General features: G+C 41.9%; 1 protein-coding gene across 4 annotated transcripts in view; it reads left to right on the forward strand.

Annotated features, from left to right (window-relative positions):
* Positions 1 to 16,818, forward strand: part of wdpcp (WD repeat containing planar cell polarity effector) — a 79,859-nt gene that overhangs the window by 16,325 nt on the left and 46,716 nt on the right. For all 4 annotated transcript variants that reach the window (XR_013503356.1, XR_013503355.1, XM_078273295.1 and 1 more), the window contains exons 2-7: positions 5,101 to 5,185; positions 8,598 to 8,642; positions 11,757 to 11,807; positions 13,295 to 13,365; positions 14,448 to 14,507; positions 14,792 to 14,906. Coding sequence is in view for 2 of the 4 variants with exons in the window: in XM_078273295.1 (XP_078129421.1) it covers positions 5,125 to 5,185; positions 8,598 to 8,642; positions 11,757 to 11,807; positions 13,295 to 13,365; positions 14,448 to 14,507; positions 14,792 to 14,906 (403 nt within the window). In the remaining 2 variants the exon portion in view is untranslated. The remainder of the gene's footprint in view (positions 1 to 5,100; positions 5,186 to 8,597; positions 8,643 to 11,756; positions 11,808 to 13,294; positions 13,366 to 14,447; positions 14,508 to 14,791; positions 14,907 to 16,818) is intronic.

Here is a 16,818-nt window from a genome sequence, read left to right on the forward strand (position 1 = left end):
CATGTAGTTCTGGTGACGCTGTTTTCCAAAAATACTGTTTTAAATGTAGGAGCAGATGTTCTGCCACCTGTTTATTTTTGGTCACATTTGCTTTGTTAGTTCATGGAGTCAAAAAGTGATGCTGGGTCCTCTAGTGCTGTTAGTCAAATGGTGTTATTATTCTATATATGGTAGAAAGGTCGGGCATGCCATTCCTGCACCAGGGACAGGATGTGGAGGAGCGGCATGTTAGAAAGGCTATCGATTCAAACCTGGCCACCCACTGTAGCCGGACACGTTCTGTCCATGTATATACTCGGAGCATGTATGGAACAATAGCTCTGTGTTGTGTAGATTGTGTTAGCTTAAATACAAGTCTGTTTGAGTTGTGACTGTTGAGAGCAAGAACGAGTAAGAGATAGGACAGGACTACAATCCAGATTCTAGAAAGGCTACCATTGTTTCTCTATTTCACTCAGAGAGAACCAGTCTCACATAAATATGTATTTAAAGTTCTGTCTCTGACTTTCTTTTTCTACATCTGGCACACACACACACATATATATATCAAAGCACACCCATACAAAGACACTTTATGTTGCTGTTGTTCCTCTTTGCACACATATACGCACACACATACGCACACACATACTCTCACACTCAGTACCCACCCAGAGGGGAAAGTGAAAGAAGAACAGAGAAAGAGATGCAGAGAGCAGACAAGGTCGTAGTTCCTGTGGACTGTCTTTGAAAGAGGATTCGTATGTTTTCCCTCCCCTTCTTTGATGTTAAAGAAGCCTCTTTACTAGTGTAAAGACAGGGTACAATAACCTACACCCCCCAAACCTTTGCACAACCCTCTGTACACTGGCTGTACACCCCCACAAAGCTCTGCGGGGGGACAGGTAACCCACAGCAACCCCAGCCAGAAATCAGAATGAGTGTGGCAGCTGTCCAGGACCTGTGCAGCATGCTCCTGTGTGAGTGTGTGTACTGTATGTCTCTGTGTGTGGAGTGTGTGTGCATGAAAATGTTTGAGGACAGTCATTGTACCAGTTTTGCAGCTTTCAACAAAATGTAAAAACAAAACGTGATAGCCATTTCTTTAGAAAAAACAAAAACTTCATATTTATAGTCATTATCAATATTGAAACTAGACTCTCAGTTATCTCAGTCTGAGTGCATTATAAAGTGCAAGACCTATGATTGACTGCTTGTGTTTTCTCCTATAAGTTTTGGATGCTGGTCGGGCTTGTTGAGGGCAACGGACGTGTGCTTCCCACTGTTTGTCTATATCACATAGCAAATGAAGGAATGTAAACAAAGTAGGATTATAACTAAAGCACAATATCATGTAAGATAAATATGTCTACTGTTGTGGGGGTGCCATCAATGGATGAAATCCAACTCTTAAGTACACATCAAGAACACCTCGTCCTGAACAAACCCTCTCTCTGTCCTTTGTTAGGTTCTGTGTTGCCTACCCTGATGCATGTGGCCACAGAGCTTATGGACCCACACATCATTCTTGTCCAGCACACACTCACCCATTTGCTACCGTATTTCGTATTTTCTGTATCAATGTCAACCCGTTTCTTCTATTCTGCTGGAAATTCCCTGAGACCCCATCAGCTTCACATAACAATGTCTCAAGAACTTTTAGGTTAGCCAGACTGGCAATAACTAAATGAAAGCTGGCTGAAATGAGGTTTTCCCTCCAAAAGGGCTGACTTCCTCTAAAAAAAAGCTGGTTAGAAGAGGATAAAAGAATCCTCTTATGTCAGTTAACTCGTTACGCTGTTGCTGCCATGCCATGCTAGCCTCAGCGTTTCCATGGTACCCGGTGTTATCTATGTGTATTTTTGTTGGGACTTGTAGTTTTGGGGTTTGAGTGGCAACATTTGATTTTTCTCCCCCATACCATGAGGTGCAAGGGGGGAAAGATAAGAGAGAGTCCCCTCTCAGCGTTAAAGATAGAAAATATGAGAGAGAGAGAGAAAGAGAAGTGACGCAGAGCATTAGCTGCACAGATGGAGAAATGAATGGCCTGCACAGCAATACTGCTGCAATATACAGATATTCTGCATTGGCCTGTGTGGATCATATACTATGCTCTTATGAGCATAGTATATGCTCCACACACAGATCAGCATACAGTAGCATGTTTATACATGCTACTGTATGCTGATCTGAGTCCATCCCTTGTAGGAGGCAATTTACAGTGGATTATCTGATGGTTTATCACTCCATAATATTCTCAAAAGCAGTGTGTGTTCTTTGTTCAACGTGGTAGACACTTCACGCTTCAGACAATAAAGAAACATCGAAAGCTTTCTTTGGTTTTGGGGAAATGTACTTCTTAGGGACTGTTCGTTATTTATTTAAGGGACCACCGGAGGAGTTTTGGGACTTTTAGCCAAAAAAGACATGACCCTCCCCTCACCAGTAAAAAAAATTTCTATGACCCTCCAAAACAATTTGGAAAAAAGGTATGACCCTCCCCCAGCAATTTATCAATACCTTCTGTACTGGTTTGCGCTTGGTAAATATATACAGATTCCCATTGTTTTTTTTCAGCCATGACATACATGATTCCTAACCTCTGCATTCTCATCTTACGCATCCCACTCCTCTGTTATGGTGTGGTGGCCATTTCAGTAAATTTACTCACTAACATTGTTGTGGAAATACAATAAGCATGGGAACTAAATGCACACTTCCTGCATTACTGCATTACTTAAAATACTAAGTTACTCCTCTAGTAAACTAGTATTCACATGAAATAAAACAATAAAATATTGAGACCATTCAGCAAGGCACTCTGGGTAACATTCAACACACAAACTGATTGCTATGGACTCGTCACTAGACTTCCTCCACTTCGCCGTTTAAACAAAGTGGAATAAACGTATATAAGTCAAAATCTACACAAAACCCGCAATCAATTAGTAAGCTGACATCAAATGTGGCATTTAGGAAACCTTTATTGCAACCTTGGCACGGTAAGATGTCCAGACATAGTACAGTCATTTTCGTTTTTTACGTCCTGCTGCTCCCATCATCAGCCAGGTAATATTTTTAACTAAAGCAGTATATGAAATCTGATGTATTATCTACCACCAGTTAGTTGTTTTGTGTTATTTGTTATTTAAGATATTTATAAAATATCTGATCATGTTAGACGTAATTATTCCACTCATGTTTTAAAAATGCAATTATCCGTTTTAGCCACCAGGGGGGCAGTTCCCCCTGCCCCACAGCAAACTCATGGGTCAGACCCATCTGGTAGCGAAGGAGGGCAGAGACTAAGAGCTACATGGAAAAATATGCACCAAACAAGCCACTTTGAAATGTTGCTGTGTCATGAATACAAAAAGTTTGGGTGACCCCCTCTGGACTGAAACATTTTGGATGACCCTCCCCTCAGCAAAGAATAAAAAGACATGACCCTCCCCTATTGGTCCGTTCCATAAATACCGAACGGTCCCTTACCTGTTTTCTCAAACCTCCGAAACCATGCTAGGTTCATCTTCACTGTCAAACCCGCTTCAGATTGCATTTTGGGAAATAAAAAATATAGTCCTGGTCAAGCTAAGTACAAGTGATGACACAATTCCCCAAAAACTAAACTATTAAAACTATTAAACACATTGAACTTTGGAGAACTTGACCTTTTTTGCGGTGTTGACCGCAAATGGACATTTTCAGTGGTAGCAACAGTAGCACCATATATAGTAGTAACATTAGTAATAGTACGATTTACAGTAGTGGTGTATCTTTAATTTTTGTAACACATTATTTTTTAATATAGACATCTATTAAAAACAATATTTCTGTTCAAATGTATTGTCAGTAACATACTGTATTGCGTAGATGTGTGTTGTACTGAACAGATGTCTTAACATGTGAACTGGGGGTCTTAAAATGTGTACTGGGGGTTGTGGTAACACTTGTAGTATTTGCACTAGAAGTCATTGCAGTAATTCTAGTTCAAGGAGTAGGATTACAAACAGTGATAGTGGCAGTAATGGTGATGCTCTAGTTTTAATACCAGTTGTGGTAATGCTGGGAACAGTTGTAGCGTTGGTTAGTAGTTAATAGAAGTGGTAATAGTAGTAAAGGTAATAGCAGTTGTAGTTGATGACAAAATACACCAGCAACATACAATAACAAACCATCAATACTACAGGAGAAACAGAAGACCAGAAGACAGCCAAAGCTTAACCCTCCAGGAACAGAAGTTAACTGACTGAACAATAAAGTCTCTAATAAAGACGCGGAGATAGCCAGCGCTTGTCAAAGACCTGTCCTGTGTTTATTAGCTGGTGTGGGGGATGTTGCTTGCTTTGTCTTAGCTGTCAGCTCCAAAGTGTGTGTCCATCACTGCTCACCTGTGATGTGTGAATGAAGGTTCAAACATCGCAACCCGTGACCTTTTCTCAGTGTCAGTCTGAGTTCATGTGCATGTCTGTCTGTCTGACTTTCTGTTAAGTTGTTTTTAGTTAGTTTTTTGGTCAAAATGTGCTTTCAAACCCGTAGAGCATAACCACTACTGTAATTCCAGCTTACTAGTTATACAGGTATAATGGGTACAGAAAGTGGTGCTACAAAAAACTACTATGTTGCAGCACCGTTGTCACACTTTTTAAGGAAAGCCCTAGACTGAAAATAAAATTGACTGAAATTCAACAATGAGTGAAAATGATAATAATAATTATACAAAAATTATATAATAATAATAATTTTCTGTTCCATTGATGAATGTTGATCAGGTTTGTTTGCATTGCCAATGCTGTCATATAATGATCACTGTACACAATTAACACTTAGTTCTAAAAGGAACATTGACTTGTCGTGCCATGTCATCTCTGCTATACTTTAAACTAAATACTGCTACAGAACATTGCAGATGTTTCCAGTTTAGGTACATGGTCAGGTAGTAACTGCATATACTGTCATATAAGTCTGTGAGCATACGTGTGCCTACATGCATACTTTTGTTTGACCCTTAGGCCTATTTGTGTCGATCTATTATGTTGTCTTGTCAAGATATGCATCTGTGGTTCCATTTGGTTCTTTCTCCTTCTTTCATTTGTTCTTTCTCTCACTCCCTCCCTGCAGACTCGGGTTACACTCCTCCTTCAGATGGCGTTATGCCTGGCTGAGCTGCACTTGTGGTCCACCAAGAGCTCACTCCAAGTCAAAGGTAGCACTTATCACCATGTTCAATCTCTCTCTCTCTCTCTCTCTCTCTCTCTCTCTCTCTCTCTCTCTCTCTCTCTCTCTCTGTGTGTCTGTCTGTCTCACTCTCTCTCTGTCTCGCTCTCTCCTTTTTCTTTTTCCTCTCACTCCATCTGGCTCTGGCTCTTTCTGTCATCACTCACTTTGTTTTCACACCTTCTCCCCACATACCTATATCTATTTTATCAATCTGACTCTCAGTCAACACCAATTCTCACTCTGTCGTTTTCACTTTCTCTTTGCTCTCTTTTAAATTCTCATGCTATTGGTGTCTGTTTATTGCATTATACTTGACATTCTTTGTATTGTTTTTACATTGTACATAGTTTAAAGATAGACAGATGTTTTGTATTTTCAAACTTGTAGTCTTCAGCCCCAACTGATGCTGACTGGAGATCCCTCAAAGCCACAAAAGGCTTTATACAATACATTTTTTAATCTTATGCAGTAGTATTCCTAGAGCCCCTTTTAAGGATGGTAGACACATTTCATATTTAATTGAACTTTCCCAGAAGCACAGCTATCAATTATCTCTTTTGTTTTCTTTGTACATGTCAGTTGCACATCCCACCACCTACATCACCATCATTTATACATTGAGAATCGATAACTGGTGAGCAATGCTTCCCTGTGAGGCTGAGTGGGTGTGGCGTAAGTTTGACTTTTCTGGCAGTTTTTGTGAGTTTTCCTGCTCACCACCTATCAGTCCATCTTCTTCTGTCAGACGTAAATGCTCTGTTTCTCCATTTTCTTGTTTTCTCCTCCCTTCCATTCTGTCTTGTCTTTCACAGTCTGCTGAGCTTTAGACGAAGATAGTGTCTCTCGGAGGGTGTGTGTGTGTGTGTGTGTGTGTGTGTGTGTGTATACACAAAGGTACAACAGGGTGTATATCCCATGTGATGGTGACATATTATTTGTTTGTTTTTTCCTGCTGTGTGTGTGTCTTCTGCTATCTGGGAAAATTGTGGATGGATACATCTGAGCGAAGAGGCCTGGTCGCTGAGGTGTGACGCTCTTTATCACCACCTTCTTTACATTATATACATCAGCCTCAAAAACAAAAATATGGATTCATATAAACGACTGTGTAGTGCTTTGAAACAAATATTTTCTATGTGGTTTGTGTGTATGCTCTACATGTGGTAATCACGTTTGTACAGCTGCACACCACAGCAGACATCTCACAGCCTTCTACTGTTGGACACAGAGCAGCATAACAGTTTGTGAGTTAATTGCTTAACACAAGAAGACCTCAACAGAAATGATTGTGAAGAAAAAACATTTTGTTTGTCCTTCTATCCACAAGAGACTAGTTAAGGATTTATTACAGACTGAACCGAATTTGGATTACAATTAGGATTAGATTTAACTTGCTAACTGTTTAGGAGGGCTGTTGTGAATGATATGTTTAGGGGAATGATTAAAGTCCCCCTCCTCTCAAAAATGTGTTTGCTTATTGTTACTTTACGTGGATGTTTGACCTTCACTGTGCAGAATGATGAATGTGCAGAGTGACACTAGAAGGCTGCTTTCACATTCATCTGCTCAAGGAGGAAATCTGAGTTTAAGACATATACATACGAGTATGATTTTGTGACACAACTACTTTGGAAGCCAATCTCAATTAATTAATTCATTTACACACACAGTGTGATGTGGGCATTTGAAACCTCCTGTGCACATCTTCAAATGTTTTAAATAAAAAGATATTTGCGTATTGAGTTTTTCATATGTCGTTTTTAGAATGTGTTAATTGAGCATTTTGTGGAAAAACTATATCAGACAAAATTATTATTCAAAGCATGTCTTAAAATATGTATGAATTTTTAAGAAAGGATTTCAGTCCATTGCTCTTCCACAAATATAGCTTTATCTGATACCACACAAATTGAAACATCATGCAAATTGTTGTGGCCATGCTTTTAGAAACTTTCTGTAAATACAATGTGCCTACTTACACATCTAGCAGACAAAGAGCAACATGAACGCATGTCTGGGTTTTGTCCTCCAAACTCTCGAGTAGATATGCTCTTTAGCTTGTTTGGATGCTTGGCTGTCTTCACCAGCCTCTCGTTACCTTACCTTTGATAGTTCATGATGGGTAGGTAAAGCTTGCAGTATACAATATCTCAGTTTGTTTGTTAATAATTGCTTCATATGGCTATGAGGGGCTGTGGCGTTATTATGGAACCCATGTAACGTCTAGGCAAGTCCCGTCCTACGAAGCAGCTCGATTGGTTGGGGTTAGGCATTGACCTTGAGTGGTTAAGGTTAGGATAGCCAATTGGTCAGGGGATAGGACATGAACAAATTGGGTTACGTTACCTTGCGTAAGCATGGATGCCTGGCCAATAGTAGTGTGTGAATGATTGAAGGGCAGGACTTGCCTAGAAGTTGCGTGGGTTCCATAATAACGTGGGGATGTGGGCCTGATAACAAAAGCAATGAGCTAAAAGTGGCTAAATTGTAGGATTGGATGTTAATTCCTAGTAACTTTGACACTACAAGTGACACTTGAAATTACACGGTCATTTGATTTAATGTTAATGCTAAAGATGCTTTATGCAGAATTAATTAATGAAGCTTTCAATGAAATGGTTTAAGAGCACCTTTGACCTTGTTTAATAGGAAAAAAATATTAGTTCGGCAGATACTCAAGGTTATAAAATCACTATCCATGTCAGAAATGGAAAGAGTGACATCAAGCCATTACTAAAAGGGGTGTTTGTGTTTGTGTGTCTGCCATCAGCTCTCCTGTTGTATTAGTGTGACCTGGCCTCTGGAGCTGCAGCAGCAGCGGCAGCAAGAGTAGTGGAGCGATAAAGAAACGATGTGTTGTGCGAATCTGAGTCAGGCTGCTTATGGTTTTGGGCCTGCAGGAATAACACTGACAGAAAAGGCTCTGCTCAGCAGTTTGTGTGTGTGTGTGTGTGTGTGTGTGTGTGTGTGTGTGTGTGTGTGTGTGTGTGTGTGTGTGTGTGTGTGTGGCTTGTTGCCTACTGGGTGTATGTTGGTCATATGTGTTGTCTGTGTGTGTCTACTTTTAAATGTATATGTTGCATATGTGTAAATCAGAGTCCGTCCCTCAGGTGGGATGGTTTAAGGCACACTCCTGTCTTTATTAATGCCCTCCCTCCCCCTCCATTCTGGCTTGGACCCCCCAGCCCACCCTCCCATCTCCTCCTCCCTCACAAGGTCTTATCTAAACTGTGGTGCTGGCAGACGGGACAGGCCACTGGCTGATAGCGATTGTTTATCCCACGGTGCGAAATTGCTGATCTGTCTTCTGCTTTTCCCTGACAGCTAGATGTTCATCTCTCTCTCTCTCTCTCTCTCTCTCTCTCTCTCTCTCTCTCTCTCTCTCTCTCGCCCCACAGATACAGATATTGGCACCTATCAGTACCACGATAAAGGAGAGCCAGGTAAATAGTGTTTATATTGGAGGTCTGTTTGTGTTTAAGATAAGTTGCATTTGTCTTGTTTTTGGAATGTATGTGATTTCCTTATATATGAAGGAGGGCTTTTTGCTGCCTCCCACGCACCCATAAGCTGTAAACACACAGAGACGCAAATTATTGGTCAGGAGTATTTCAGTGTCTTACACCTGTTAGCCACAGGTACACTTGTCCACACAGAGGTTATTAGTATGTAGGATTTGCACCCTAAAGCCTTATATACACATGCACATGACACACACACACACACACACACACACACACACACACACACACACACACACACACACACACACACACACACACACACAGGTTATTAGGCCTCCATGGTTCTATCTCTTACACTCCCTGTATTCTTGTTGACCCGGGGTCTTGCCACACAGTGATAGGGAAACTAAACTGTTGACTTTCTCCTAGATCACATAGCAAGAGGCCCCATGTAGTCCAGCCTCATATTGCCTCAGGCCTGGAGGCTTCCGTTACCATCAGAAAGTGCTCATATCGCTCCCCCACGGTCCTAGCAGTGTAGGAACGAGCTATCTCTTCCTTCACGTTTCACTTTTTGTTGGTATTCATTTTTTAAAGGAAAATTATGCATCTTGCAAGCATTTTGAAATTTACACAGAGTGGCCCGAGGAGGATTGCTACATCTTCATCTATGTGCCACACCTTAAAAATTAGACTTTGCTGAATAGATTTGTACGAATGTCAACCACCAAAACATGCCCAAGGTGGCGCTCCACAATTGCAGCTAAAAATATTTACATTTTACAAATGTCAATGTATATTATACACTACCAGTGTGCACTGTTCCAGTGTGCAAGAGTGCAGCACATGTCCCAGACTAGTATGGTTAAACTTATGGTTAAACTTATATTCATGCTATAAGAACTAAACTTTTGCAACATCAGAGGAAGAATTATATTTAATTGATAAGGTGTTTGTAACAAACCCTTGTTTTACGTAACATTTATTTAAACCTGCATGTATTATTTTTTTCTTCTTTTGGCCACATTTGGCGACAAGCTCTGATCATAACATTGGCATATTATCACTTTAATAGGTTAATATGATACTATATGATGGTGATGAACATGTTAGCAAACAGTTGCTCGTTTACACATAAAGATACTGAGGAACATTATCATTTATTTGGAGTTATGCTTTTGTCCACCTGATGAATGTCCAAGCTTATAGTAAGTGCAGAGCTTTTTTGATCGAAGCGAAGTTATATCATTCATTTCTGTGGGAGTTCACTTTGTGGCATAATGCATTTACCAAAGTGCATAAACCCTCTCTTGCCTTTCTTTCTTCCTTCTTAAAAACATACAATAAATGTCTTTCTTTTCTCTTTCTTTCCATCTTCAAGTTTCCCTTTTGTTACTGTGCTTGTCTCAGATGCTTCCGCCTCGCTTTGGATTTATGGATTTCCTCCTCTTTGTCTCAGTTTTCTCTCTCACCATATATATTTTAGTTTTTTTCTTATTTTGTGTACAGTATGTCTCTTCCTCTCTCCCTCTCATCATGGGGTTCTCTCCCTTCTCTCTCATCTGAAGCTGCCTTCTCTTTCATTCCAATCTTCAGTGGAGAGACAATGCTCTCGCTCCAAATCCTTTCATTTGCAGGATTACTAAAGTGTGGCTTGATATCAGAGTGGAGGGAGGAGAGGGGGAGGAGGAGGGTGGGAGAGACAGAGCAGAGGATAATCACCACCCAAAAGTATCACAACATTTTCACACAGTGGTGCAATGATAGTTCAGGTCATGATACGATTGCATATACAGTAGATTAGATTCGATTTACATTTGTTCATTTGATATTTTAAATGGACGCTTTGAACATCTTAATCTTTAACAAATCAACAAAAACGTGTGTGCGTGCGTGTGTGTATGTGTGTGCGCGCTCAGACAGAAATATTGTTTCAAAACAATATACTGCCTCAATATTTTGGCCCTTATTACGCAAAAGTCCCTACAGTTTATATAGCATTTAAAGCCACTGAAAATGTCTCTATAACATTACAAATTTAATTTTATAAGTAACAAGCAAGTAAACAAATCTGTAGGTATTCTTTATTAAGAGTTTAATGCTCCAAAAATAGCTTATCTGCTTTATCAGAACAGTGTGAGTGTGGTTTGATCAATCACTCATAGTAAGAAGCTGGTTAAGAAAAAATGTTTCCAGGGCCTTTGAATTTTTTACTTTGTCTGTACACTCAGTTGTCAGTTTATTAGGAACACCTGGCTAAAACTAATGTGGTCTTGCCATACATTCTACCTTCATGAAGGTTATAATGTATTGTTTTCAGAGAGGTGTAGATTCAACTGTTTTGGAGGCTGCAGTTTATGGTGTATTGCAGTATGCTGACAGGTGTCTCTATTATTTTGCCCACCTCATTTATATCAGTAAGTGGAAGCTCAACAGCATAAACACCTCTATATAACAGTTCAACAGCACTACAGTTGAATAAGCCCTTCTCTCAAAACAGTTCTGTGTATGTCAGTGTGACTACATTGATTGGTTGATGGATTGGTGTTGTCGCTCTTGATATCCACATCATTGAAATGGCTATGAAGTTAAGTGTATTGCCCTCTCTGAACATTTGCTTGTGGTGTGTTTTATTCTCTGTGAAAGTTCCACATCTCCCCACTAGAGGTAGACCCAGGCTCATTGGAGCAGCTCCGAGGGTCCCCTGCAGCCAACCCCTCCACCCCCACGCCCTCCCCCCAGCCCCCACCACCCAGCCCCAGAGCAGGTGCCCATGTCTGGGCCTGTCTGGCCCCTCACCCCCTTATCTGATTAATACTACTAATCCAGGAGGTGTTCCTGCCTGCCAGAGAGGCCGGCCACCAGACGGGCCACTTTCTTGCTCACAGTGACTGGGCCATGAGGCATGGTGATGGGTTACACTTTGCCAACAAGGTTTCTTGGAGCTAAAGGGGGATGTTGGAGCTCCATCTTAGTTGTCTGTTCCTCATTATCTACATCACATTTCATTTATCGTGTACACCATATTGTTTTCATATACTGAAAAAATTCCAAATTTAACCCTTCAATTGGCCTTTTTATAATTTTTTCCAGGGAATCCCCTGGAGCATCACTACTACAACGAGAAACTCAGTTTCTGTGAAGGTAAGTTCCCAACAGATGAACTCAAAGAGTGATTGAAACATTTTTATTCTTCATATCCATCCACCTTCATATCCACCATCTTACCAGTAGATGACCATCTTCCAGAAATCGCGGTCCGAGTCAGTCAACTGTCCTACTTCCTCTATTCTCTCCCTCCCTCTCTTCCCCTCACTCTCTCTGCTTTTCACCCAGTAGTGGAATACAAACACCCTTATCAGGAGACGAACACTCATCCCCCTGCCTTCCCCTCCCTCCTCTCTCCCCTGACCCCCCCCACCCTCCACACCCTCATTTGCATGCATCTGTTTACCGCCTCTTCCCACTCATGTTTAATAGAGAATCCCACTCCTTAGTGGTCCGTTTTAGTTAGGACGAAAAGGAAGAGCGTAAAATAAACACATAGAGTAGATTGCTCCATATTGAAAACAGCAGTTCTTCCTTTCCTATTTTTCTCTTACTGAACTTCATGTATGTGCATGGGCAGAAGCAGATGCACAAATTTAATTAGCTGTTTTTTTTCTTCTTTTCGTCATACCCTTCCCTCCCTCTGTTTAACCACTAGAGATGGAGGGGAAAAGAGAGTGCTGGGGAATTAAAATGAAGGGGCCTTCGTGTGGTACGTGTTGAGATATGTGCTGTTAACTGTAACGTTGCATTTGGGAGATAACTCAACTCAAGAGCGCCAAAAGTCCTCACGATTAAATATTTGCTTCTCCTCGAGGACCAGTTTGTGTGTTTTTGAAGGGACATTTTGCTTTCAGTAGAAGATTTTCACTCTTTTTAGTGCAGCTACATCAATCTGTAAGCAGCACATTTCAGACTTTTGCTGCTTTGGGGATATGGTAGTCAAGAATTTAAAACTTGTAACAACATCAATGGAGTTTCTATATAGTGAGTAATGGTTTTACATTGATTTTTAAACATGAAGGTAAATGAGTGACATAGCTACTGGTACTAAGAGTAGCCAATGCTGGTGTCAGACGTTCACAAACTCACCACTAATCACCACTGATCACCACTGCCATATACTTAATAGATTAGATATGTTAAGTTTCATTTAGTTAAATATGATAATATTAAATTTATTTCATTTTGTTTGATTCACATTGTTGATAAACTAATCGATTAATCACAGTTTCTCCCTGTAGTCAAAATAGAGCTAAAGTCCATGAGTGCGACCATTACCCTGTATGCATCCAAGAACAGATTCAGCATTGCATTGTGGGACGCCTGCTTCATGTACCTGCATCGCTTTATTCGACCTGACCGTCTTGTCACCACCCTTTATGCCTTATGTCATCCCTTTTCATGCGTAGATCTCAACCCAGATATAAAGTTCAACCCTTTTACCCTTTCCGGTTTTTGGTGCCACATTCTTCTGAATTCCCATGAGGGCCTTTTGAAAAAAAATATATTTCTCCTATGTCTGTGTTTTAAAAGTTCAAGTCACATGATCTATAGATTCTTCTTGTGTTTTTCCTCTGTAGCTCGAGGCTATTCGTGGACCCCCAGGAACCGCCGACCAGAGAAGCTACGTGATTCGCTGAAGGAGTTGGAGGTACCCGCCTCCTCTGTTAAACCCTCCACCATCTCCGCTCCCGGCCTCCCCCCTGTCTTCTTCCTCCCTCTGGGGATTTTCGGAGTTTTCCCTTTCCGAAACGGCCGATTGATTAACAAATAGGGGCATTCTCTCTCTTTTCTCCCTCTTCCCTTCACTCTCCCTGTCGTTCACGTTTGTTCTCCTCTCTCCCTCTCCTCTCTCATCACCTCTCTTTCGGCCGAGCTCTGTCATCGAGGGGGATATTTGAGGGGATCAGGGGTCTGCAGGCTGGCCCCTCATCTCTTCTATTTCTCCCTCCTTCTCTTCCTCCTCCTTCCCTTCCTCTCCCCTCATTCATCCCCCTCTACCTCCGCCTCCCCCCCCCCTGTCCCCTCTGTACTTGTGGCAGTACAGACCTAGCTTTGTTTGTTGGAACCTGTCTGTGGCTGTTACAGACATGCACACTCCCCACCAATCCACCTCCCTCCTCTCACCCGTAACCATTGTCTGAAACTAGAAACACCCCAGCTCACCTCCACACCCCACCTCCTCCTCCTTTTCCGTCCCTCTCTCCTCCCATCCAATCTCCCCAGCTGGGTTTGGAATGTGGCAGGAATGACTGACCTTACACACACACACACACACACATGCACACGCACACATACTTTAACAAACAAACACACACTCATATGCACACAAGCAGTCCTTACCTGCATCCAATTCCAACTCTCTCCTACCCCTCCGTGAGCAGGAACTGCTGCAGTGGCCACCTGTGGAGACAAGTGTCTGGTACTATGTTCCACCAAGATAATGAATGCAAGTATGAGCAGCATTGGCATCACAAAAAGAAAGAAACTTACTAAATTGTTATACACAACTTCTTTAGAGGCAAGCAGGCCCTACTTCATCTGGTTTATTTCCTAACATGAAATACATACATCTACCTGTCTAAACCCAATCATGTGTTGCTCTTAGCATCAGGTTTGTGTTACTGTGATTACTTGGTGCATTGGTGCTTGGACCCCAGTTCACCTCAGTTTGTTCTGTTTTGCTCACTGTCTCTCTGTCTTTTACTCTGTTTATCTGTCACGCTCATTCAGGAATTGTTGCAGACCAACAACTGCGTTCACAGCAGATGGAGGAATAAACATTGCTGCCAGGTACACACCCTCCTCAGCCCAGCACCTACTACACACACACACTCACACACCTCTTCACCTTCAGAAAGTTGCACATCTGAGCGAACCTCCCATGGTCCGCCCAGACCAGGCCTCAGATAAAGAGCTTCACTGGAAGTATAATGTTTGAAAATGTAAATATGTCTCTTTCTTTCCAGGTTTATGCTTAGCTACTTTTACGACTGAATTTTTGTCATCGGTAATCTTGTAAGATTTGTGTGTGTGTGTGTGTGTGTGTGTGTGTGTGTGTGTGTGTTACCTTGCAGGTGTTGCTGAGCAGTGGAGTACTGGTGACCCTTACTCTAAATGGACCTCAGCTAGAACAAGTGTATGTAGACTGCACATTAGTGGGTCGATTACCAGCCAACACCGTGGCTGATGGTAAGTTACACACACACACACACACACACACACACACACACACACACACACACACACACACACACACACACACACACACACACACACTGTCTGTCAGCAGGATTATTTTTCACTTTCATTAACATTGCAAGATAGGGCTATCAGCGTGTTGTTTAAACTCTAAGCAATAAAATACAATGCACTTTATTTGTAGCGTGCATGTTGTTTCTACATTACGACTTAAAAGCTCATGAACACACCAAATCGGCTTCCCAACTTGGGAAATAGAACCAATCCGAGAAGCACATACTGTAAATGCGCCTTAGCCTTGGCAGAGGTCTGCACTCTCTGAGTGCTATTCTAGTTCCACTATAAATCAGTCAGGTTGGTCCAGGCTTCAGGAAGCTTGTTTTTTAGTCTTTGGTAAACAATATATACTATATGTGTTCATTTTTTAAAAATGTTTTTCTTACTCCAGCATTGGTACCCGGTGCACTAAACCGTTTACACATTTTTGACTGTGATTTTGGTTACTTTGGTGGTGCTGATGCTAATTAGAGCTGTTGCATAACCATCACGCCTGTTATGGCTGGACAGAATGCTGTCTCCGATATTGTTGCGATGTTTGCACTCACTGAATGAAATTATGGTTTGTGTCTGACTTAAATATTCCAGTGGTTCACCATGGTTTAAGCAGATTTAGGGACACAAACATCATTGTTTCCACCACATGGATGGGCTACCTATCTCTGCCCACAGCCACACGCATGCATGCACACACAGACAGAAAAACAAATGGAGACATTTGCATTCAAATGTTCAGTATTTTTTAAAACCACAAAACCATTAACTGTACTTTCTCTCACACTGCCCGCACCGATTGTGCATTTACACCTGCTCCCCACACACAAACACCACTCTCCTCGCCACTTTGTCACACAAACACTCTCTCACACACGCCGACTCACACATAACAGGTGCCACAGGTGAGCGCGGCAACTCTGCCAGCTAATTGCGGGCAAATCCTTTTGTGCTGTGTGTGTCCAGGGGCCTTCCCTTAAGAGCATCCATCAGTGTTTTTCCCTCCATTGCGCGTTCCTCCAGGGAGCACCATCCCCCTCAAACTGCTCTCCCTCGCTCTGCAGACCTGGCAGGAGAGAATAAGGGACCGTGGACACCGGCCCAAATCTGCTAATTATTTCTTTCTTTCTGTATCAATTATTTGTTCATAACACCGCCCTCCCTGCTTCCGTTCGGGGTCTCCAGACACCTGATAAAGCTCCCGTAGTGCACACACACACACACACACACACACACACACACACACACACACACACAAACTCTCTCTCTCACAAACACACATACAGGCATACACACACTCGTTCTCACATGCATATGTGTAATTACAGACTCTTTTTTTTTTTTATATAGCCCAACAAGCACTTACTGTATGTCCGCTCACATTTACAGGCACACAAAGACTTGAACACACATACACACGCCCACATAGACAACGGCACATACTGAGACACACACACACACACACACACACACACACACACACACACACACACACACACACACAGGTACACGTACACCCACTCATCTCCCGCTGCGCCCCATTCAAAGCCTCAGAGGCACTAATTATTAGAGTAATGGTTGTGAGAGGGTGGGTTCCGGGGATTGTGTGTGTGTGTGTGTGTGTGTGTGTGTGTGTGTGTGTGTGTGTGTGTGTGTGGGGGGGGGGGGGGTAGGTTAGAGGCTGTTCTCACATCTGTCACTTGTTAAATTAGCCTTAGACAATTAGAGTAGCCAGACCAGATCACACCGTCAAACACATTCACAACGTACAATTACTAAAACAGTTTACAATAACAATTGACCTGTGTGTGTGTGTGTGTGTGTGTGAGAGAGAGAGAAACTTAAAAAAAAT

This window comes from Sander vitreus, chromosome 17, assembly GCF_031162955.1.
Source record: "Sander vitreus isolate 19-12246 chromosome 17, sanVit1, whole genome shotgun sequence".
In the NCBI taxonomy this organism is placed as follows: domain Eukaryota; kingdom Metazoa; phylum Chordata; class Actinopteri; order Perciformes; family Percidae; genus Sander; species Sander vitreus.